This window comes from Lampris incognitus, chromosome 3, assembly GCF_029633865.1.
Source record: "Lampris incognitus isolate fLamInc1 chromosome 3, fLamInc1.hap2, whole genome shotgun sequence".
Classification (NCBI taxonomy): Eukaryota; Metazoa; Chordata; class Actinopteri; order Lampriformes; family Lampridae; genus Lampris; species Lampris incognitus.
Window position 1 is genome coordinate 73696516 of NC_079213.1, and position 25989 is coordinate 73722504.

At 42.0% G+C, this 25989-nt stretch overlaps 2 protein-coding genes across 3 annotated transcripts in view; one reads left to right on the forward strand and one right to left on the reverse strand.

Annotated features, from left to right (window-relative positions):
• The first annotated feature begins 3678 nt into the window (after positions 1–3678).
• Positions 3679–9521, forward strand: med8 (mediator complex subunit 8). Its single transcript, XM_056277423.1, has 7 exons — positions 3679–3939; positions 4202–4323; positions 4432–4576; positions 4687–4827; positions 6668–6755; positions 8342–8581; positions 9062–9521. The coding sequence occupies exons 1-7, from the start codon at positions 3934–3936 to the stop codon at positions 9130–9132; spliced, it is 813 nt and encodes a 270-aa protein (XP_056133398.1). The 5' UTR covers positions 3679–3933; the 3' UTR covers positions 9133–9521.
• An 8190-nt stretch (positions 9522–17711) lies between these two features.
• Positions 17712–25989, reverse strand: part of pbx1b (pre-B-cell leukemia homeobox 1b) — a 58444-nt gene continuing 50166 nt past the window's right edge. Inside the window, exons 6-9 of one of the 2 annotated variants that reach the window (XM_056277414.1) lie at positions 24812–24971; positions 23516–23628; positions 23026–23115; positions 17712–20786 (exon numbers count right to left, since the gene is read on the reverse strand). In XM_056277414.1, coding sequence (XP_056133389.1) covers positions 20694–20786; positions 23026–23115; positions 23516–23628; positions 24812–24971 — 456 coding nt within the window. In that variant the 3' untranslated portion in view covers positions 17712–20693. The remainder of the gene's footprint in view (positions 20787–23025; positions 23116–23515; positions 23629–24811; positions 24972–25989) is intronic. The other variant, XM_056277415.1, reaches the window with a different exon arrangement.

Consider the following 25989-nt stretch of genomic DNA (forward strand, 5'->3'; position numbering starts at 1 on the left):
CAATTGTGTTAAGAAAAAAAAACAGTTCACTTTTTATTGCCTCTGAAACAATCATTAACACAAAAGCAGATACTAACTGAAGACAAAGTGAGGTGGATCTAGCACATCAAATTATGTTTGTCCTGTTAGTGGTAACAGCATTTGTAGCAACTGGTTTACAATATATCTCTATATTGTCCCATTTGGCTCTGTTAACATGTCATCTACTGCACATCTGCAAGATCCATCCATCCATTATCTAAGCCGCTTGTCCCAATTGGGGTCATGGGATGCTGGAGCCTATCCCAGCAGTCATTGGGCGGCAGGCAGGGAGACACCCTGGACAGGCCGCCAGTCCATCACAGGGCCGACACACGCACACATTCACACCTAGGGACAATTTAGTATGGCCGATTCACCTGACCTACATGTCTTTGGACTGTGGGAGGAAACCGGAGCCCCTGGAGGAAACCCACTCAGACATTGGGGAAACATGCAAACTCCACACAGGATGACCCGGGACGACCCCCAAGGTTGGACCACCCTGGGGCTCGAATCCAGGACCTTCTTGATGTGAGGTGACCGCGCTAACCACTGCGCCGCTGTGCCACAACAAAAACACTCAAAAATAAAAAAAACAAACTCAAAAACAATCAACACAAACAAATACAAAACAGTCAAAACAAGAACAAAACCATCGCAACAAAACAAAGCAACACAAAAACAATGTACACATCCTGTACCCGGTTCTTCTATGCCTGTGCCCCTCTCCGATCATCCATCCCATATCCATTCAATTTCATTTTTGAACATTCGTTAAAACATCTTTTCATTTCCTCCCTACAGTTGCTCCATAAATAAACTCCTTTGACGGTGCAATCATATTTTACATTTGTTCTCACTAATTGTTTTTTAAACATACAAATTCCTCTCAAATCATGTTGTTTTTCTCTCTTTTGTATACTATCAGGTAATGATTGATTTTTTTTTTAATCTGTACATGACCTGAACCATTTTGAAGTCGACCAAATCTTAAAATGTTAGTGCCTTTAATTTGATGAAGAGTGAGTTTGTTTTTCTCTGAGTGGTTTTATTTACAATTTGTATGGCTCTTTTTTGAGGGATGAAGATTGGATTAGTGTTTGTTTTGTATGCTGTGTATGGGGCGGCATAGCTGCAGACTGGTCAGAGTGCCCATGATGACCCCTGTCCACCACCAAAAGCACCTACAATGGGCACGTGAACCTCAGCACTGGACTGTGGGACAATGGGAGAAGGTGGCCTGGTCTGATGAATCACGTTTGTTTTTTTTTTGTTTTTTTTACATTATGTGGACCGCCGGGTGCGTGTGTGTCATTTACCTGGGGAAGAGATGGTACCAGCATGCACTATTGGGAGAAGGCAAGCCGGTGGGGGCAGTGTGATGTCTGGGCAATGTTCTGCTGGGATATCTTAGGTCCTGGCATTCATGTTGATGTTACTTGACACATACCACCTACCTTAACATTGTTGCAGACCAAGTACACCCCTTCATGGCATCAGTATTCCCTGATGCTAGTGGCCTCTTTAGCGGGTTAATGCGCCCTGCCACACTGCAGAAATTGTTCAGAAATGGTTTTAGAAACATGACGAAGAGTTCAAGGTGTTGCCTTGGTCTCCCAATTCCCCAGATCTCAGTTCGATCGAGCATCTCTGGGGTGTGCTGGAAAAACAAGTCCGATCCCACAAGTTGCCTCTGGTGTCTTGGTGCCAGATACCAGAGGAAACCTTCAGAAGTCTTGTGGAGTCCCTGCTGTGAGGGCAATTCATATTTGATGTTTGCTTATTTTAATCTTTCACCATGACCTTACATTGCTTAGATAGATGCTTAAAGTCCATGTGTAATAGAACAAAGGTAGTCTTATAAAGTGTCTTCTCCAGGTGCACAAATAAGGGCCTATTGTTAATTGTTGGCTGTATGGGAGACTCACTGAGTGTAGCAAGTCTGTACACACTAATTTCAGAAGTGGCCTTGGTGGATGAGAGCTGGAAGACATGAGATAAGGAGGGGAAGAACAGACAACTGCCCTGTAAGAGAGACTGTACTGTATTAATCGGTGCGCATTTAAGCACCTGGGTCTGACTTCATGAACATATATTAAAATCGTGTGACAATGTAACCCACCCATAAAATAGTGGTTTAGTTTCAAATGTGTCACCACTATACAAAGATACACACAAACGTTGCAGACAATTACTAGACAGCACTCATGCATATTCTATATAAGGAAATCTCCTTGACGTTGGCGCGTGACGGTGCATGTGCGCACTTGTCGTTCAGAAAACCTTTGATGGGAGACGGTTTGCAGAGTGCGATTGTTGGAGAGAAATATACTGTCTGCTGCACTTCGGTGTTGTGATTTCACAAGCCAACACCTGTCTGAAATATTATTTTGTGAAATAGCATGTGTGGATGTGACCTGCGCTGGAGAACGGGATGTGAAATGTGCATGGGACTGCCGTAACGTGAGGACGTCCATATTCGTCTTGCACCTTCTCGGATGGGACATCCCAGAACACATTTCTCAGTAAGATGTCTCCAAGCACTAGCGCCTGGGACTTCCTTGGGACACACAGCGTTATTATTTTGAGTGTTGTGCACAGCCAACAATTTTTTTTGGACTTTTGCTGCAGCTAGGTATTTACGAGTGGCCATCTCATTTAGAACTAGGCCTACACTGAATGTAACTGTTCACCCTATGCTTTATGCAAATTGATTGAGAAAAAAAATCTCATCTCTTAATAATAACTGTGTTATAAAACGTTGTGTCTGTGTCTGACTTGAACTTAATACCCCACAGCCTACAAGGAAGGAAATAAGCTTTATGTATATTTCATGACTATTATGATCCCAGACCCTGTAGAATAAATTCAGCAGTGATACTTGGTTACAACAACACTGTAAGAGATTTTTGTCTCGTTCCTCTTGTAATGTCAGAGTGGAATTAAATAATTGCCACGACACATGCCTTGAGGAGTGTGTTTTGGCGGCACGAAGGGGACCTACACAGACGTTAGGCAGGTGGTTTTAATGTTTTGGCTAATCGGTGTATCCTTCTCCATATCTTGTAATTTATTCTCTGTGTATTCACAAGTTTTCAGTTCCAGTTTTTCATATTCTTTATTCGTGTTGGTTGCTGGCCGCCATCACACGGAAGGGGCCGTCGTAGTGGGGTTGCAGGGGGGTCCGGTGTGCGTCGTGCCGGATGAAGACGTACCCGGCCGACTGCAGGTCCTTGGGGCGATTGTACAGAAACGGCTTGTGTTCTAATAGAACAGGTGTCTCCCATAGGTGTTCAATATAACAGATTTGACCAGAAATACAAAGTGCTTTGAGTGGCTGCTGCAGCTGGAAAAGTGCCATATAAAATGCAACTTGATTGATTGATTGATCGATTGACCGATTGATCGATCGATCTTCAGAAGGCGATAAATGACATCTGTCAAACTTGACATTGTATAATGTCGGTCACGCTCTGTGCTCTTTGCGAGTTGACCCGAGTTCAAGTCCAAGTGGCAGTTTCCTTACATTGTTTGCTGCTCTCCCAGGAGTCATCACTGGCTGTGCCATTTCCCTGATGACCAGCACTTTTGCCTCCTCTGGTGACCCACTCAGTTTAAATAAAACCTTGCAGTTTGCTGTCCACGTCGAGTGGATCATGTTCTGTTTTCACTGGAATCTCACGAATCCACCACCACCATCAAAACACCAAATGAGGGAAGACAAGATATTCCCAACACCGCTAAAACACTTTATGCTGTTTTTTTTCTTTCTTAAATTTAATTTGTCAACCGTCTGTAGTTTGTCTACGGGCTTTTATTTTGAAAACAACGGCAACGGAAACATCGGAAAGAGAACAGACTATCTGCGAATGGGTCTGTGGCATAAACTGTATGTGTTGAAGTCTTGACAAAATGCAGGTGATGTATTTCTCCTGGATTACATTTTCCTAATTGTATTATTACTCAATGACATATTCACATTAAAATGTGTTTAACTTTAGTGTGGGTTTTATATTTAAGGCGATCGTTAGTTAGTTAGTTAACGTTAGCATTAGCCGGTTTGTTGCTTTTGAGTAGCGAGAAAACAATGCGCTTTTTAATTCCCTATTATATATTGGCGCTTATTGGAAAAGATGGGGTTTGGACATTCACCTACTCTTTCCCCCTCTCTACTACTTAGCAAAGGGAGGAGAAACAGCTGGAGGCATCGGTGGAATCACTCATTTCTCGTGTGGCACATCTGAAAAACGCTCTCCACAATTTTATTTGCAAGCTGGAAAATGAGTATGAGCGATTAACATGGTAAATCGTGTTAAACGTCGCCTTGAACTTAAATTAAGCCTACAGTGATTACCATAAGGCACGTGTTCTGACTGAGCTATATCTTTTTGGTCTGCTCTTGTCATTTAGGCCGTCTGTTTTGGACAATTTTGCCCTCCTGTCTGGTCAGTTAAATACGATCAATAAGCTGCTGAAGAATGAAAAGACACCGTCGTTTCGTAACCAGGTTATAATACCTCTGCACCTGTCTCCGGATCGGGACGAGGACCTGGCGGTGAGTAGATATACGATGGCGTAACCTTTTTTGCTTATCCGTATCAGAATGTGACCTCTCTTATACATCATCACCCTTTTCTCCCCCTGTCCTGTATTTCTCTTGTCCAGAAACTAACAGAGCAACGTGTGCCGGTGTTCAGCCATGAGATTGTCCCTGACCACCTGCGCACCAAGCCTGACCCTGAGGTGGAGGAGCAAGAAAAACAGCTGAGTGCAGAGGCTGCTCGAATCGGACCTGAGGTGGCACAGGTAAGGTCATATTTCATTTGATAAGTTATAATGCGATTTTAAAGTTATTTTTCATTAACATATTTCCATACTTTAGGCTAGATGGGTGACAAATTAAAAGAGAGACCCGAATGTTTGACCCCCTACAGTGTGGGGGGGGGGGTCCAGGGGCTCTGTTATGCTATGGGGGGCATTTTCCTGGCATGGTTTGGGTCTATTTGTCTCCTTAGAGGGAGGGCCACTACAAATCAATACAAAGTTATTCTAAGTGATCACCTTAATCCTATGATCAAACATTTATATCCTGATGGGAGTGGCAGTGGTGTACAGGCCATTGGGCATCCCGGTGGGCCATCAAAAAAATCCATGACAGGCCCTGTGTGTCTGTCATTCGGGGTGTGCATTAGAGTGTGCGTACATGCTTCAGGACTGGGCTCACTTGTCAATCACAACCAAGTTAGTTAATGTGTTTACATTCTAGACACAAAAGTAGCACGCAGCAGTGAGATGGCCAACGAAAGCCATGGACAAGAAAATGTCAAAAAGTAAGGGAGGAGCTGAAAAAATGGAGAAAAAAGGAAGCAGGCATTTGAGGCGCACCCTTCCAAATGTAAACAAGTACGAAACCGTCCAGACCCACGGCGCACCTGTGCTGTGCGTGTAGGTGGAACAAGGCAGTTTTCAATGAGAAAGATGGGGGACAAGCAAGTAGTGATTAGATTCTAGGGATTAGTCATATCCTTAGAATTTTCATGAGTAAAACTAGGCTAACTATATAGCTAGCTAGCTTTGGCATATCCTCACCTCTATAACATTATTTGTTGTTTTCCATGTGTCCATAAATCGGTTGCGAGTGCGCCCTACTAAACATCCCTCTCAGCTCTTTGTGACGCATAGCCCACGGCGGCATTTGTGCACGTGTCATGGGAAAAAAATCGACATACTCTTTTGGGCATCAGTATCCTCAAGTGACAAGCAATGCTATTTGAAGCTGTAAGATGGGTGTTAAATTATAGGCTGGGCTACATGTTCAGTTAAAACTGCTGTAACATGTGGTTACAAAATGACCCCACTGATAGGCTACTTGTTACTATTTAAGCCATGCTGATGACGTGTTACAATATAAGTCTGTGCTCACTGAAATATGTCCTGGAATAGACATGCTACTTGCATTGTAAAAGCCTTGAATATGTTCCGAATCACCTTCAACAATAAAAGACCAGCAAAGACTAGGGTGCTAAATTTAGTGGGTTATGTCCTGTAAATTAACCTCCCCCCAACTCTAACTGACAGTTGTATATACTATATACTGTACATATGTAAACAGCCCTCACTCCGGGTCAGTCCCAGCAGATAAGTCCAGGGCTGAATTTCTTTCCCAGTACACCAATGGGTGTGGTCTCTTCCAGGATGACAATGTTCCCACCCTTAGGTCACAAGGGGTTACTGAATGATTTGATGAGGATGAAAATTATGTAAATCATATGGTATGGCCTTCACAGTCACCAGATCTCAACCCAATTGAACACCTATGGGATATTTTGGTCTCTACCACCATCATCAAAACACTGAATGAGGGAATATCTTTTGGAAGAATGGTGTCCATCCCTCCAGTAGAGTTCAGAGACTTGTAGAATCTATGACAAGGAGCACTGAAGCTGTTCTGGAGGCTCGTAGTGGCTCAACACCTTACTAAGACACTTTGTCAGGTTGTTTTTTTTTTTTAATTTAATTTGCCCCCTGTCTATATAATATTATTAACACCAGCAATTTAGCATTATTTATTGTTGGCTATATATTGTATACCAATGTGGATGATTTCACAGAAGTGGATAATGCGTTTGTGCTATTCTCTGAACAGAAACAGATTCAGACGTTGAATAAATTGTGTTCTAATCTGCTGGAGAAGTTGAACAATCCTCGCGATGACAGAGATGTGGAAACTGCAGGTACTGAATGCTAAATATTATAACGAAAAGCACAAGTTTTGGGACAGTCAAGAAAAATTGGTTATTTCTGTTGCATATTTATGAAATTTTTATTTAAGATTAAATGTCTATGAGGCAAAACTATGCAATGTCGGCATTTATATCTTGGTATATTTTTCCTGTTAAACTATGTGGGACTGGTGTCATTTGTTGTATTCTGACCTCATCTTCAGGTGAGCATGAGTATTGGCATAAATTAACTTAAGGCATCATTCCATTGTTGCTTGTTTGTGGGTTTTACAGACTCCAGTTTCCTCTTTAGCTATAGAATGCATGCCCAAGAGAATTCAATTAGGAGATTAATTAGCCAAATTAAAATTTTCCACTTTTGCTTTCTGATGAACTCATTGGTTAGGTGTGCAACATGTTTTGGATCAATTTTTTTGCTACATTATGAATCTCCACCAAATGAGTTTAGAGTTATTTATTTTTGGGACATGGGCAGACAAGATGTTCCTGTACACTTCAGGAATCCCTCTACTGCTGCCATCATCTATTACATCAATACAGACCAGTGAAATGGTTCCAGAGGCAGCCATGCATGGCCAAGCCATGACACTGCTTTTTCCATGCTTCTCTGATGAGGTGATGGGTTTAGGATCATTCACCATGCCTCTCATTCTCCACACTTTCCCTTTCCTGTGACTTTGATAAAGGTTTGTTTTTGTCTCATCTGTCCGTTACACTTTGTTTCCACTAGTTCTCTGACTCATCCTCTGGCTCATCTTTGTACAGCTTTGCAATTTGAGTCTGATCTTCCCTTTCTTGGTGCTGATCAGAGGTTTGCATATTGCAGTGAAGCTAGCAACTATATTTTTCTTGCTATCTTCTGAGAATGTTAAATTGTGATAATTCAGCCCTGCATTCTGGAGATTGTCAGCATTTTCTTTGCTTGTTATTTTGACCATTTTTTTAAGTCAAATAATTTTCTGTAATGAGCTACTGCTGTCATCATTGGACAACCTTGACATTTGCTTACTCCTGCAGTAGATTTTTTCCCCCTAAGAAACTTCATATTGTTGATATACTGGATTGCCTGATTTCTTTCCATTTGCTCTAACTGGATTTTGCAATAGTCCAATCTTTAAAATTTCTTGCTTTTCTACCATAGACTGTTCTCTAGTTTTCATCTTGGTTTATACGTGTCACTCAAGAAAAAGATTCAGAAAGACTAAAATCAAGCCTAGATATTCACAGTTCGGTTAAACATGACCTATGCAAAAGTGAGTCAACATGAATCACCTGAGGGATTTGAAAAAACATCTTGCCCATTTGTTCAAGCACATGCTCTTCTAAAGTTGGAGGGACTGAGTACAGCAAATAACATTGTTCCCACGTGGGTTAATATGTTTGGGAAAAAAACTGCAATAAGAAAACTGACATTTTCTCCTTTTGACTTCCATTCATCTTATCATCTAAAATGTTAATTTTATTAACGGGCAACAAAAATGATCAATTACTAACTGCACAAATACTTGTGCTTTTCAAGGTTGAATTTTTTTCACCCACTGGCCAATTTGATGAGACCGTGTGTAATTTTCTTTCAGCAATACGACAGAACAAACCGTCTTTCAATCCTGCCGATACCAATGCATTAGTTGGAGCAGTTGCATTTGGAAAGGGTCTTTCTAAATGCAGACCCCCAGGTCCTGTGGCCCCCGGCCATCCTGGACAAGGGCCTATGATGAGTGGAGGTCCAACTCTACAACAGGTCACCATTGGTGGTGGTTCAAGTCAACAAGCTGGTATGGGAGGGCCTGTGGCTCCACAGCAGCAAGGACAGCCAGGTAGGAGCCTTGAGGAGCCACAAACAAATTTTCTTAATTTTAGCTCGTTTGTTTTACACAGCAATAAAATTCAAGGTAGAATTATTTTGAAATAAAATATAAAACCTGATGATTAAAATAAGAACCCAGCAGAGATGCAGTCAGTGTTAATGTGAGAATTAGAAGTAATAGGCTTACATTACTCTAGCTCTTGCAATAATCTTTATCTACTTGAAAATCTAAAGAGTTCTTTAGCTTTTGTTAACAGTAACTTAAGCAATGTGTCTATATTAATGTGCAGTAATGCGATTTTAATTGTTTTCTCATCCAGTGGTCACATTTTGATTCTGTCATGGAGCCATAAAAAATTGTGCAGAGTTGCGTGCCAAATACGACCAGTTCCATCATTATTGGACACGATGTTATCTCTTAAGGCCTCTGCATATTTTGACTAGCCACAGAAAGTTTAGTGTTGCTGATACTGTTTTTTTTGTCTCTCAGGTAAAATGCCAAGTAGCATCAAGACAAACATCAAATCTGCCTCCAGTTCGATGCATCCTTACAACCGATGAGCTCATATTGTGTGGTGATCTCCCCACCATGTTTTGTTTTCTTCAGAGGCTGACCCAAAGCAAGCACGACATTTGTTAAATGTACCTTTCTTATATGCTATATATGATTTTCCAACATATTTTGATTATGGACGTTTGACAGTGTTGACATGATTTTTGGCGTTGCAATCTGTGTCTTATCATATGAGCCACTAGATGGCAGCACATTAACATTTATGGGACTTAACGGCGTCGAGTCTAAGGGGTTTGTGGGCGCTGAGTTACTGGTTTAGTAATAAATGGTCGGTGATATTTTGATATTGAACACTGTGAATGGTAATTAGAACGAAGTGTTTCTTTTGTATTCTCTTGTAAAGGGTTTGGAACAATTAATTAAAGGTGGTTCTAAATCAGAATGAATGATTAAATTGTGTTATTGCAGCGAGTCTATCTTATCCACATATGGCAACTTTGGTCAGTAATTTGCCTACGCCCGGGCAGTGTAAACGCCAATCTCAGGTTCTCAACACTAAATCCTCATCTTGTCTCTGGGTGTTCAGCGGAGAGAGTATTTTGGAGAAGGATGAGGAGATGTTGTTCGCCGTCAAATGACCATCCACTGTCTTTCAACACAGTGATGTGCACCATGATCTAATGTCTGTTCCATGTTGTGTTTTCACCGCCTTTACTCAGGCTGATTTTTTTTTGTTGTTGCTCATTATGGTGTAACAAAGGTGAGAGTAATGTGGGTGGACGTTGCTCAGTCTGGCCTGATAATGTCAGAGTGTTTAAAGGAGGAAATGAGAAAGTTCATGCTGACGTGTGAGGGGCCTCGGCGTACTCGTGGTCTGTCCACTCCAATCCCTGTCCTGCTGAGCCGCCAAGGCAAAGGACAATGACCACAGTGCTGTCACAGGATGCAGGACGATGGGTGACCTACATACACCCTCTGTCCCCATACGGGCAGACGTCTCGCTGTGTCAGCCACCATGGTCAGAGGCTCTGCTGAGACAGCTCAAAGCTGCACAAGGTCAGGCTGCCTCTGTATGAGATGTAAACTATAAACAAAGATGTAATGGACAATATACGGCCCCTGCAGAAACATAAAGGCTTCAGTGTGTGTGTGTGTTTTGCTGTTTTGTTTTGTTTTGTTTTTTTTGGTGTGTGTGTGTGTTAAACTTAAAGGGAGTCACCCCCCCTCCCCAATAAAGCAATTATCCTCAGAACATTTGGCAGATTATTGAGCTTTTCTCCTGTCTCATGGGAGTAAAGGGAGGCTGGCAGAGCTAATGAAATGGGTTGTCTTGAGGTGGGTGGACCTGTACACATGTTCAGCCTGCACAGGGATGTGCTAAGGAGGATGATGGTATGTTAAGGATGACTTTCTTTTGCTACATTTTTCTGAAGACCACGTAAAATAATTATGTGTATATATATATACACTACCGTTCAAAAGTTTGGGATCACCCAAACAATTTTGTGTTTTCCATGAAAAGTCACACTTATTCACCACCATATGTTGTGAAATGAATAGAAAATAGAGTCAAGACATTGACAAGGTTAGAAATAATGATTTGTATTTGAAATAAGATTTTTTTTACATCAAACTTTGCTTTCGTCAAAGAATCCTCCATTTGCAGCAATTACAGCATTGCAGACCTTTGGCATTCTAGCTGTTAATTTGTTGAGGTAATCTGGAGAAATTGCACCCCACGCTTCCAGAAGCAGCTCCCACAAGTTGGATTGGTTGGATGGGCACTTCTTTGAGCAGATTGAGTTTCTGGAGCATCACATTTGTGGGGTCAATTAAACGCTCAAAATGGCCAGAAAAAGAGAACTTTCATCTGAAACTCGACAGTCTATTCTTGTTCTTAGAAATGAAGGCTATTCCATGCGAGAAATTGCTAAGAAATTGAAGATTTCCTACACCGGTGTGTACTACTCCCTTCAGAGGACAGCACAAACAGGCTCTAACCAGAGTAGAAAAAGAAGTGGGAGGCCGCGTTGCACAACTGAGCAAGAAGATAAGTACATTAGAGTCTCTAGTTTGAGAAACAGACGCCTCACAGGTCCCCAACTGGCATCTTCATTAAATAGTACCTGTTAGAGCCTGTTTGTGCTGTCCTCTGAAGGGAGTAGTACACACCGGTGTAGGAAATCTTCAATTTCTTAGCAATTTCTCGCATGGAATAGCCTTCATTTCTAAGAACAAGAATAGACTGTCGAGTTTCAGATGAAAGTTCTCTTTTTCTGGCCATTTTGAGCGTTTAATTGACCCCACAAATGTGATGCTCCAGAAACTCAATCTGCTCAAAGAAGTGCCCATCCAACCAATCCAACTTGTGGGAGCTGCTTCTGGAAGCGTGGGGTGCAATTTCTCCAGATTACCTCAACAAATTAACAGCTAGAATGCCAAAGGTCTGCAATGCTGTAATTGCTGCAAATGGAGGATTCTTTGACGAAAGCAAAGTTTGATGTAAAAAAAATCTTATTTCAAATACAAATCATTATTTCTAACCTTGTCAATGTCTTGACTCTATTTTCTATTCATTTCACAACATATGGTGGTGAATAAGTGTGACTTTTCATGGAAAACACAAAATTGTTTGGGTGATCCCAAACTTTTGAACGGTAGTGTATATATATATATACACATAAATATATATATATAGTGTTTGTGTGTGTGTGTGTGTGTGTGTGTGTGTGTGTGAAATTTCAAAATTCAGACAGGTGTGGAGCAGGAACACTTGGCTTTTGATATCCTTGTCTTTGAATGTCCCCGTGTTTATGATCAGTATAAGGTGAAGTATACGACAAGTTGTTTTTCCTGCGGGTGTGATTTTATGTCTGGTGCTGCAGAAGCCTTCAGGGTTTCACTAACTAGGAAGTCGAACAATACAGAGCCAAGACTGCTTGTAAAACCAGCTAAAAGCCAGGTGTGTTTTAAAAACAGTTTGATGAAGGGTGTGATGATGTAGTAGAAAATAGAAAATCAGGTTTATATAAGCTTTTATTCAGGGGGCAACTATGACACACAATCTTATAAATACACGACGGGCTACTAGGAGTTGAGAGTGGTCGAAAACGTACAATGAATCCTTAAATTTCTGTTTAAAAATTGTCAGAGCGGATTGTTACAGAAGTCAGTTGGTAAATAAGTATTTTATTTGCTCAAAAATGTTATTTTTGACTTACTTCAGATGCAACTAACTGGTTATAGCCAAATGACAAGTGATTTTAAATGACATTTAATGTTATTTACTTTTTTATATAGTAATTCTTTGACTAAAACCCGCTCAAGGTATTTAAGACGATCTATTCTCATTTTTGGTTTTGAGAAAAAAAATTGCCAAATTACCAAAAGTGGATGAAAAACAAACTCAGCATGTGTTTTAGAAATGTTCTCTTTTGCGCGTTGTACTGGAGCTCTCGAGCTACTGGAAGTGTTGATGGATTGGTTGAAACGTATTGGAATAACTGGTTTCTGGAAGATATTTTGGCGCTATTCCCCCTCGTCTTGGAAGCAAAGATGAAAAAGTCAAAAGCATGCATACAAGTTTACAACGAGAAAAAAAAAGAGCAATTTTCCTTTGCAAGGGGAGAGTTATGCAGGACTTCCTCTGGTCTTAAAAAAAAATCCCATTTATGATGTGTTTCATGGAGAAAGAAAATATTGCTTTAGCCCAGTGAGTTACTTTCAGTCCCCACGGTATTGCAGAGGCAGATGCATGCAGGAAGTGATGTGAATAGCTCGCCTATTGGACGCACATGGAACAATAAGGCCTTGTGCCTCCGCTGAGCAGAAACACACCGACAATCATATCCACGCTGAGCAACAGATTCACATAATCCGTTCACTTCTCTTTCTGAAAATTATCATAAGCCACGTTGAGATCCTGCAGTCACTTCTTCATGCATGACGCTCACAAGCGGAGCAGACCATAAGGTGTCAGCAGCGTTTCATTTGCCATGGTTGGCGCCACAAGACGTTCAGCATGTCCCCTTTGTCAATGCAAATCCTGCGGTATAGTAAACAGAATTTGCACAGCCACCCTCAGTTTTGAATATCACTTCAAAACTGATTTTCAATTTACGTGTCAAGGTTGAGTCTCTGGGATAAGTGAAGGAGTTCCAGAGCATTTAAACCCACCCGAGCCAAGCTGTTCATGGGCTGATGGGAAAACTCAGCATGGTAGCTGCCTCACAAATTACACTGTATGCAAGTGCAAATAAACCAGGGGTAAAGGGAAAAATACCAACAAGCCATAAAACCATTACGGCAACGCGATCAGCAATGTACCGTTGTGAAAATATAGGGATTTTCTCCAAAGCCCTCGATAAAAGGGTCAAGCATGCAAAAACGTATGAGAATTGTTTTAAATTTGGAAAGTGGGGGAGGGGGGGGGGATAAAACATACCATTCCAGAAGGAAGATACGGAAACAATGCAGTCATAAAAGAAGTTAGTGCACAACAGCATGAGAATCGATGGAAACGATCCTGCTTTTGTTCTGGTTTTGATTATTGCAAAAAGCAATGCGCTCCGATGCTTCCGATCATCAAACCATTATTTATTTTGGTTCTAGATTTATGTTCTGGAGAAATAGCATTGGTTTGTTTTTTCATTTCTTTCTTTGTTTCCTCTTTTTTTATTTTTTTAGAATGTGTCTTGGCACAGTTTTGAAGGGATATTTCCTCTGTGTATTGGAGGAACAGGATCAGGTCCGTCGTATCTGACTCATTAAAGAAGCTTTAGGCGAGCACACAGCAACAGTGTGCAGGCCCAGACTCCCACACCCCCAAAAAAATGAGAAAAATATATCACAAATTCTAATTCAAATGCTCGGCGGTTTAAACAACTTGAAAAGCTATGATGACACACACTGATCTGTGAAATCTTTCCCAACCCTCTTTTTTTTCTTCTTCTTCTTCTCTGAAACTTGGGATCAGAGGAATTCATTAAAGATATGTGGGTGGCATAAGCAATATAAGGATGAGGGATTCCAACAACATCCCACCCAAGACTCTCTTCCAGCTTGAACGGCTTCCAAATCTGAAATCTGCACTTCTAACTGAAACACGCCCACAGTCCTTAATTACATGGGCCTTGTTCCTAAAAAAGATCCAAGTTTCGTTTGAGTTGCCCAGAGTAACGTGTTTCAGGCACACAGCTGATAGGTATGCACTTATATGTAATCTCCATCAAAACGAAAGAAGTCTTTTCTCAGGACTCATCATATTAAGTTGCCCGCCAGAATGCATCTAGAGGGTCTATTTGAGCAAGCTCCTTTGCCAGGACAAAGGGGCTCCATTATCTCACGCCCCCAGACCCCAGACCCTGCAACATCTCTGCTTCAGTAGCCATTCCCTCAGGCTCATTGCGACAGTGTATGTATATTACGCTGGCAGGCATTGATATGGCTGATGCACATTATGCATTGTGAATAAATCCAGCCTTGTTATGAGCTCTGCGGCTGTCATTGATATAATATGAGCCTGGCTGAGCCACATGTGCCATATGCACGGCGGTCTGGTTGAGGGATTGATTGATAGAGTTTGTCACTGATCAAAATGCTCAGATGTGCACAACAGCATTGGGCGGGCCCAAGCATGCACATAGGTATTTATCAAAGTTAAAATGGTCAATAAAGTTGTCTTATTTATTCAAGTGACAAAGCACAGTTTTGCAACACGGTCTCTTCATCATCATCGTAGATCTACAGTAAAAGGAACGGATTGGTTAAGACTCTAATGTACCCAGTTGTCCCACTGTCTTTGAACTGATTTCCTGATTATGTTAATTCGGAAATAACCTGAGCAACTATCCCATAATGTGTGCTATAACACTTCTTTTAATTCGTCCACTCACAAATAATACTCTTCTTGTTTTATTTCCACTTCATTGTGTGTTTAAAGTGCAATCCAAGTGCAATAGACTGCTTAAAGCCTCCTGATTTTAATTTGCATGACAGTCAATGGCAAATAAGCTGCAGAACTGGAGACACTTGCCACTACAACTCTTACTTGTTTGTGCTCTTGTTAGTCCAAATAATAATAATAATAATAATATAATAATAAAATATCTAGTTAGATATTAATGCCAGTGTCATGCAGCTTCAGATTAATGCCAGTAGTGAGACAATTCTAAGGTGTACACATTTAAACCACGAGTTGCCTTGTTAAAATACACATGTACAGACATCGGCTATCACCATATACTGTAACCTAGCTTGCACAACCTTCTTCAAGAGAGCTCAGTGTTGAATGGACCTGGAATATGAAAGGCCAGAGAGAAAAATCACACCGTCATTAGCACAGAATGGTATGCACACACAGCTGTTATAATGGGCAGATGATGATAATTATAATGTCACATTTATATTGCTTTTGTCACAGACAAATGCTTCATTTAACAAAAGGCAATTTTGGTTTCATCACCATTACCCAATTAAAAACTATAGATAGATAGTCAGTTGAGAGTGGTCAAGAGGACCCAATTGGGAGTAATTACAACTACAACCTATAATGATACTAATCATATTACTATTGTTGTTGTTGTTTTTAGAAACTATAAACTGGCATTGTTGTTATAATAATGAGAAGAAGAAGAAGGAGGAGGAGAAGGAGGAGAAGGAGGAGGAGGAGAAGGGGAAGAAGGAGGAGGAAGAGGAGAAGAAGAAGGAGGAGGGGGAGGAGAAGGGACGAAGAAGAAGGGGGAGGAGGAGGCAGAGAAGGAGAAGAAGAAGAAGAAGAAGAAGAAGAAGAAGAAGAAGAAGAAGAAGAAGAAGAAGAAGAAGAAGAAGAAGAAGAAGAAGAAGAAGGAAAAGAAGAAGAGAAGAAGCATCAGCTGTAGTTTATCTACATGCATTTCTTCAGTTAAATATATGTGGCTCGGTGCCTGGCCTCACAGCAAGGAGGTCCTGAGTTTGATTCCCGCCTGGGCCTGTGTTGGCATTGGGGGAGTGGGCATGTTCTCCCCAGGCCTGTCGGTGTGCAATGGCTGTCTGTGTGTACTCTGCATGTACTCAGGTGAGTTATCTCTCAACTGGGGTCCTTTCTGCGTGGAGGCTGCGTGTTCTTCCCGTGCTCGCATCGGTTTCCTCCGACATCAGACAGAACATGCAGAACACCGTCCTGTCCTGTGCCTGACCATGACATGGATGTCCACCCGGTCCCCGGGTGCTGGAGGAAAAGGCTGGCTGCTCCTGGAGGAAGGGCAGCAGGATGGGAAAAGATGCATTTCTTTGTCTCACACACACACACACGTGTGTATGTGTGTGTGTGTGTGTGTGTGTGTGTGTGTGTGTGTGTGTGTGTGTGTGTGTGTGTGTGTGTGTGTGTGTTCTAGCTGCAAGACAAATAGTCTCTCTCTTCTCTAATATATTTGTTAATGAATAAAAGACTGTAGAAATGTATACTCATTTTGTCCATGATTGGATTTAAACCTTTTCACCATGCAGAATGGATGAACAGCCAGTGTGGTGCTCTTAAAAATGTACATTGCATTAGTTACACTGTGATGTGTTACCAGGCATATTTGTGTGAAGGAATAAAGCGATTCAAAAGAATGTGCACCGATTTTACTCAGGATGGGATTTACACCTTTTCACCGAGTAATTACTAAATCAATCTCACGACGGCTTTTTTGGTTTGTAAAGCGAGCGCATGAATAAATTATGGCACGCATGTCCAGCACTTCTACCCTCGCCTTCCGCTAACAGTCGCTAAACGGACCCCTTTGATGGAAACAAGGAGGCATCTCCATGTAATTATGTTTGATCATGTTTGCATGTGTCACTCCCACAGTCTTCGTCACGCTCTCTGGCGTGGAGGCTCTTAGGAGGCCTGTCCTAATCCAGAAGTTGATGCTTCAACCCCTTTACCAGCCGAGGGAAAGGAACAAAATGGATTGGAGGAGCAGAATCAGACATCCTGTCTCATTTATCTGGAAGAGAGAGATAAGTGTGTATCCCGCCTCTTCAGGGAATGCACATTAAATATGCCTTGAAGGGAGCATTGGGTGTGTGTGTGTGTGTGTGTTCATGATGTGCATGTGTGTGTGTGTGTGTGTGTGGGGGGGGGGTGAGCGCCTGTCTGCCGTAAGCACACTGCTTCCACTCTCTTAGGAAACTGTGAAAATGTCCCCTTCACACCCTCACCAAGTCAGCCTAGCGAGAACGCAATGTCGGCAGTCCGGGGGGTGGGCGGTGGGGGGGTCCCCTGGGGTGGGGTGGGGTTGGGGGGTCCCTTCAATGTTGTGGTGTATTCAGAAGCGTGATGTGCAATGTTACCCAAGCGTACGGCACTGACAAGTCTACAAGGTGTAAACTTGTGTCCTATGGTAACTTGTGACCCTAACCTTATTATCAGAGTCTAGAGGAGAAACACACACACACACACACACACACACACACACACACACACACACACACACACACACACACACACACACACACACACACACACACACACAACTCTTTACAACTGAGGACTATATCTACGCAAATATTTGTATTTGCAAAGAGCACCCAGAAATTACTGATGGACAAAACTGCAATTTATGCAACAAAAGAAACTATTTATTTGGAATATGCATTGCCAGTACAAATTAAGAGACCATAAAACCTACACTTTTTAGCTACTTTTTTTCTCTCTCTCCACAGAAAACAAGGTTTGGATTGGAATTAAAAAGACAATAGGTTTTTCTCCCCCCCCCCCATTTGATACCTTTTTACATATGCAGAGATCTTAAAAGTCAAAACCTGTCAAGAAAAAAGGCTCCACGATTTCAATCGGAAATCTTCGTAAAAAAAGAAGTAACATTCAAAACACTGCAGTACGTTAGTTTATTGAAGAACGAAAGACATGCAACAAATAAAACATTTCATGTTTTACAAATTGTTCAGTTTCTTCTCTTCTTGTGTCACTTTTTACTTCTGTATTCAAAAACTAAAAAGCATCATTACATGAAGCTTCGTTAACATTTGACAGGCGGTGTGAAAAGGGGAGCTTAAGCATTTTTCGGAGGGGCGCAGTGACAACCCTTCTGCCTGCGCGGCTCGCGCTGTCCATTCCGTCCAAGGACTTCAAAGAGGGCGTGTCTGAGACGTGTACCCGTCACGTGGTACCCGGTCCTCCACTAGCACGCTCAAGTGGACGAACCCCAAAAGGGATTCGCAAACGATGAGAATTGCAGCGTTTGCTTCTCTTCATGATAAGCACACTATGGTTACCTCAGCAACGGCAACTGCCTAACAACATGTACGTGTTCAAACACCGAGAAACGCGACGAGGACTGTTAAACGGTACAGAGGGGCGGGGATGGGGCGGGGCTCTTCAGTCTGCCGCCAACTCCGTGTACGTACGTACTCATCGCGGAGATTAGTTGGGGTTGGACTCAGTTTTGTTGTAAGGGTTTAGTTTAAAGTAAAGAAAACGAAAGACAATGTCACAGGGCAACGTTAACGCAGACTTTTCACGTCACCCTCGGCGGGACAGTAGCCATTTTTAGAGGCGGAATTGTCTCCATGGCCTGAAGATACAAACTAGAGGAGACGAATTTGCCCCCCCCCAAAAAAACAACATGGGGGGGGGGGCTCCGTCTCCTCGTCTGCAAAACACTGAGCTGCATTTCTTCACAAGTGGATACTGCCCAAATAATAATAATAAAAAGAAGCAAAAAAAGAGTAAAGTTGCATATCTACATATATAGAGCATTCTCGGGCTAATTCACATATTATGGTAGCATAAAAATAAAACATAGTCCTGTAACCAAGCAAAAGACTAACGAGATGATGGGGAGAAAAAAAAGATGTCTTATTCACAATATGGAGACAAAAATATATTCAAACATCTGGATTTGTGTGCCATCTTTGTTTCCGTTTAATTTCTATTGCATTTTTTTATTTGGCTTGCACTACAGAGTACTGGAGCGTTTTGAGATGCCCTTTAGTACCTTTAATCATAAAATCATAAAAAAAGAAGAGAAAAAAAGACAAGTGGGTAAAGCTGATGCAAATGTAGAGGATGAAACTTCTGCCTTTTTTGGTATCAAAGTATGGTAGATGCTGAATATTTCAACAAGACTATTTGTAACGATGTATACATGTTGGACCAAATACTATACTGTACACACAACAAAGGTCACAAATTGGATTTCACATTTTGGATTTGTTTATATTTATGGATGCGGTGTGTTTAGTGTGTGGCATTGTAAAATGAAATAAATTAAAAAAAATGTCGAAGGACCCTTGAAATCTTGGAAGTATGGACAGGACACCCTATTTTTTTCAAATGAAAACTGCAGTAAATTCAGAACAAAGACATGCAGTGTGTCAAATCCCCACAACACGGTACATTAAACTCAGAATGAAAATTAAGAAGATTAAGATATTATTTTTTTTGTTGCCCACACATGGTTTTGGTTACCAGCAGTATTTGGCTATAGTGTAGTCGCGTTGATGCACATTGACAATGAATGATCATGTACTGTATGTACAATGTTTGGCTATCTTTAAATACTGACTCAAGATTTTTACCTGCATCATCTTCTCGTCGACATATACACACGTAACCCTCCCGTAATAATTAGGCGATATTGTGCTTTGATACATACCAACGTGTCATATTTGTTACTAATGTGTGTTCATCGATTAAGTGTTTACGGTCGATTTCTCCCACGAAGAATGTGGATACGCAAAACACTAGTTTGAGAAGGAAATAGAGCTAAGACCCCAAATCCTCTGACCCGCGCGATGTCATACTGTAGGTTATATCCATTCACTTTTGGACTGCACTATATTATATTGTACTGTAAAATATAAAATAGAATATGTGTTACTGTCTGCTGTGGAGGCTTTGAATACAAACCATGTAAAATGTGGATGAATGCTGGGATATATAAAGAGACTTTTATGGTCACTACACAGCTAACAGGAAGTTAGCTGACATAGTATGCTATGACAAACATGAGCGGAAGTCATAACAGGCAAATGCTACCGTTATCAAAAGTTACCTCCAGGGCTGAACTTTGGCACTATAAGACAAAAATCCGCGGGTACAGTAATAAAAGATTTGACGGAGGCAGAGTGAAAGGGTATTAGATGTTAGTACAAATTTCAGTAACTACAAGAAAAACCTCGAAACTAAACAAAAAAGAAGATTTTCCAAATGATTTTTTTTTTTGTCTGTTCCTGTCATTTGTTCTGCTGCTATTTTCAATAGAGGTAGTGTGAAAGCATTTCAATTAACAAGACACGGGCCAATATACTGCTAATCGTGTGCCATCTGTGTAATATACTGTATGAGAAATACAAAGAGGCAACATGGACATCATGTGGAAACTGTACAAATTGTAAGGTGTGGATCTTAGCCTCCTACACGGGCTTCTAACGGTGACATAGTGGTCCAGAAAGGAGAAGTAAAGATTTGTCCATATTGGTGATGTTGTCATCCCCGACCCCACCCCAGTTGTCTCCTGCCCTGTGACGAACATATCCTCTCCAGTCCTGATGGGGCACAGGGAGAGGAATAGGGAGACTGAAATGGTGATGATGGTGGGGGTGGAGGAGGAAGTTGGAGGGATCAGTTGGAGGTGTCTGAGTGAACACTGCCGGGTCCTTCTGTGGGTGAAGTCACTGATGAGGGAGTTGTAGCATCCTGCCAGCCACCATTTGCCTAAGCATAAAAGAGAGACAACAGAGGGGATGAATCTGGGACAGTCATAGTCATTACTCATGCAGCTTGGCCATCCATAGAACAACAATATCGAGCTGCAATGAGTTTAAGTCCTGAAGGCAAGGTATACTATGAATGCAACATGTAACACAGCCTTCAGCAATCCAACATACAGTCTGTTCTCAGTCCTGTGACAAATACAGACCGGAGAAAAAGCTTAGCTACTCAGATTAGGCCTAACGTTTCCAAGCAGACTCCTCCATTTTACAATGTAGACTCAAATCTATATAATGTAGAAAGTGTGTTGAATACAAGAAACCATGTCTGCAGATGAATTGAGCCTCAAGGTTGATGGCTGTCGGATTGAATAATATAAGTAACGATGAAATTGTATGATTAGCACTATAAACCAACAGTGTAATCAGTGGTATGTGTAGTAATAATGACATTACAGATTGGGATTAGCATACAATGAGAGCAATGCCGGCCTTTTCCATTAGTGGAGATGGGCTTGCTAAAAAGCATTTTGGATATCAATAGTAAATTTCATGCTATCAGAAAAACTGGAAATGGTCCTCGACAGCCTTTCATTTTGAAGCCTGTTATTTAAGGCGGTATGCAGTCTATAATCAAAATTGGAGCAGGCAAATCACAGAATGTCTGACTTTGGTGACATTCTCTATTTCAGTATTGTAATTACTGCAGTAGTTGACCACAACACACACTATGTGTTTGCTCCGTCATTATCAGCTATGTGGAGAAGAGTCTTGAGATAGGGCATTTCTTTGACAACTCCCCTCCTTTCTTCCCTCCTTCATCTACATTTTGTGCGACTATATTCTGCCTGATTTGTATGAGATTTCTTTTCCATTTTTGCTGGATCCTTGGGTGTGAATATATACTTAATTAATAAAAATGTAACATGGCAATTAAAGGGGGCAAGTGATTAATATTAAATTAACACCTCTGACAAAACAATACACAGCAAACCAGATTAAGAAGTGCAATGTTGCTCAAACTTTAAGAGACAACAAAAGGTAAAGAGACAAAATTTCAATTTGCTAGTCTGAGCTTCATAAATCATGGGATAACAGCTTGGGAGACAGATATCCCACTCTTACATTATGCAGTGTGAGGCTTCTTTAAAGGGTATAAAAGTGAATAAAACAGCATGTTTTGGCATTGTAAGATGTGGTAGAGCAAGCAGGCGTCCAAGGAGAACCATATCTGAGAGGTCAAAGGACGGAGGGAGAACAGGGCCTGAATACGTTAGCGGTCTCTCAGGGTTATCACAGCTGGCTGTGGGATGCACCCAGAGCAGCCAGGACGGCTATTTGAATACACATACATATTTTTATACAGGAGACATTTCGTTTTATTATCATATGGCCATTGAGGCACGACGACGACAGCAGAGGAACCCAGCCGCTGCTGTGACCGTCCTCGTCCTCTCACCACGGCTCGCTGTCAGGGCCATTAGTGTGGCAGGAACATGATCTGAGCAATGCGCTTGGATTGCTGTCCCAAGTCCACACTCTGCTCTCCTTGTGTCTGTCTTATCGATTTTCCCCTTTACGACACGGCTTGTCGCTGTGAATTTCCCTGCTGCTTGCAGCCGCCAGCTAGCCAGCCCACCCCCATCCACAACCCCCACTTTTATACACACACACTCAAACTCTCCCTCAAAATAGGGCCAAAAAATCTCAAAACAAAGCAAACAAACAATACCCCTACACACACACACACACACACACACACACACACACACACACACACACACACACACCATGAGGGCAACCCTATAACATGTATGCATCTTATTTTTAGTAGGGCTGTGGCATCGTACCCCTGGAAGGCTTTAAAATGTGAGCCTCTGGCCCCGGGCTGCTAATCAGGATGAGGTGGTTAGAGGGATCTGAAGCACGATGCAAGAGGTGTCACCTGGTTGTGCAGTCCCCTCACGGCTGGCCGTGCGTGGCTGCAGGTGCCAGGCCAGAGCTGATCGGACATGACAGTCTCAGACAAAAGCGCCATGTATGTGTGGCAGGCCCCACGCCTGCTAACGCTGGGCAGTGTGCTGCCCATGGCGTGACCTATACAGAAGCAATCAACTAGGTGACCACGGCGATGAGACAAGTCCTACTAAGTGGCATTCTGAGCCCTATGGCTTTGAAATAATTGGTAGTGGAAGAAAGCAACAACAACAACAACAAAAAAGATGTTTTTTTTCCCTCCTTACATTGATGCCCTGCGGACTGTACATCTGGTTAGCTGTTAGTCCGTCACTGTATCCGCCTGTCTGACTGATAACATGGCGAAGGGTATCCACCTGAAACGTTGAGAAACAACAAAAAGCAAGGTCAGAGTCAACAAAAAAGAAACACTAAGACAAAAGAGAGGAATGACATATGACAACAGGAACAGAGTGCTGTGCAAACGCAGCACAGATATCCTTGGAAAACGACAGCATCCTTCCACACACCATGAATAGTAAGAGCTGAAAACATCCGTTTTATCAAGCTTAAATAGCAAGGATAAAAAACAACTAACACACACGTCAGAAACAAATGAATGTGATGTACAAGACAATAGTAAAATGAATCTCCTTGGGACAAGCAGTGCAGAGAGTGTCTAAGTGGCTTCCACTAAAGTCAGTGCAAAACATGAGACAAGGCAGAAGTGAGATGGATCTGCTCCTGTGAACACTACTACTCTGTTTGGGGCCCTACCTGTGACTGCACATTGGCTCCCACCTGAGCCCCCTGGTACGAGTCCCCATTGAGAGACTGCACACTCATGAACAAGTCCCCGGAGTTTGACATGTTAAAAGAGCCAGCAGAACCTGAAAGGAGAGAGGGAGCACCGGAATCACAGAGAGAAAGAAGGCAAGCAAGGTAAGCCACTTCACCTGTCCAGGAGAGGTCCCTGGAAAGGCACTATGGAGTGGTTAGCCAGCAGGCAGGCAGAACTGTTAAAAAGTGGGATAGACAAATGGGAGAAGCGTGGCAGAGGCGTGCTTGTTGACACATGGGGTCAGCAGAGTTGCAGTTGCAGCACATGGCCTTACGTGAAGTGTATGTTTTTTTACAGTCATCAACATTTCACACGTGATATGTTACCGCCATGTTAATGTTGTTCATGACCAAACTTGTAATAAGAAAAACCAAGAGTTAAATCAGAGAATTGGACATCAGCGCAGCAGAAACGATATCTGGCATGGCAACATGAGAGATATTGAATTAACACAGAAAGCTATGTTAATTGAGAAAAGGTCAAGAGAGCAGTAAGCATAGGGAGACTTGGCATGGAGCCCAGTTTAACTACTATTTGTCAAAGCTTTAAGCCTTAGGTGTACTTATTGGGGTCTATTAAATGTGTCACGCTATATGATATGTTACTCCACCAAGAAACACCCACAGTCTCCTGAATAAGCTGCTTATTCTAACATCCTTGTGGTAAAACTCGCCACCAATTTGCTTTCAACAAAAAAGTTGCCATGATAATAATAATATGCATAGCAGTTTATACGTAAATATTCAATCAATGAAATACCCTGGAACTTGACCTGTATCTAATTATCGTAATGATACAGCAGTTGCTCAACTGTATTAATTAGGGCTGGGCATTAATTCAATATAATCGTTTACCAACGGTGCTGCATTGGGATGAAATTTGCATGTTGTCATATCATAATACACAGTTTTGTTGTCTAAATTAACAAGAATCTATGACCTAAAAATTCAACAGAGGATGCCGACTGGCATATTTCAGAGTATTTTTTTTTAAAACTAGTTTTGATTTGACGTTATATTTTACTGTACTAGACAGTTCAATGTGATGAACTTCCGTTAGAGTCTTGAATATGACATTTCCGCATATGTATATGCAGATATCGTGATACATATCGATGTTGTGCAAAATCCATGTGATTATCATGATAATATTTTCTACATTGTCCCGCACCAGTAGTAACGCACAGTCACATGTCAAACAATCTAACGGAGCTAAGGGTCGTTGAGTCTCACCTGCAGAGTTTGGAGTGGAGGGTGAATTTGCCTGGCTTCCATGCGAGGATACGTTGGCCGCATTCACGGCAGTTCGCGCGGCGTACATGTTTGCTTCTTCTTGGAACTTGCCAATGTTTTTCTTGTATCGGATTCTTTTATTCCCAAACCAGTTGGAAACCTGAGTAAACAAACATCAAAATGTTTATTCTTTTTTTTTGTGGATTTCCCCCCCTTTTCTCCCCAGTTGTACCCGTCCAACTACCCCACTCTTCCGAGCCATCCCAGTTGTTGCTCCACCCCCTTTGCTGATCCGGGGAGGGCTGCAGACTACCACATGCCTCCTCCGATACATGTGGAGTCCCCAGCCGCTTCTTTTCACCTGACAGTGAGGAGTTTCGCCAGGGGCATGTAGCGCTATTCCCCCCAGCCCCCGAACAGGCACCCCGACCGACCAGAGGAAGTGCTAGCGACCAGGACACATACCCACATCCGGCTTCCTACCCGCAGACATGGCCAATTGTGTCTGTAGGGACGCCTGACCAAGCCGGAGATGACATGGGGATTCGAACCGGCGATCCCCGTGTTGGTAGGTAACGTAATAGACCACCACACTACCAAGACACCTCAAAATGTTTATTCTTTATTGCACATTCACAACACACAAAGCTCTACTTTAGCATAGGCCATACATAAAAGATAAATAGTCACGAGAAATCTGTAGCTTTCTTGGCCTCCATTGGCCTGTCTAACTCAGAGGGCTTCAGCCTCCAAGGCTGTCAGAGGTAGGGGCTACACAGGCTGGTGCTGTGAATTCACATTAGCACACCAGAATGGAATGATTGCCAATAAGAGTCTCATTATGTCACTCTGACTGCAGCTATCATCTGAACTCACACAAGCACCAATCAGTCAACATTCGCTAACACCCATTACTGCTAATGGACTCCCAGATGAAGCTACAGGGATAATCCCAACGCTAATGATAAACAACATTAAAATGAAAACCAAATCAATCCTGCAAAGTTTCCAGTGTGCAGAGTAGGTAAACACGTTCCTTTATTATGACCCAGAAAGGGACATTCGACAAATCATTCGCCCCCTGAGCAGATTCCGCAATCATCCCCAGATGCGTCCTAAAATCATTTCATTTTAAACTAATGAAGCCAATTGAGAAAATGATCCATTCACAAATAAAG

Excerpts from the sequence above, each read along its gene's own strand:
- med8 (XM_056277423.1), top strand. Across the intron at positions 4,577-4,686 it reads ATCGGGACGAGGACCTGGCG|AAACTAACAGAGCAACGTGT; the intron begins GTGAGTAGATAT and ends TCTCTTGTCCAG. Across the intron at positions 8,582-9,061 it reads ACAGCAGCAAGGACAGCCAG|GTAAAATGCCAAGTAGCATC; the intron begins GTAGGAGCCTTG and ends TTTGTCTCTCAG.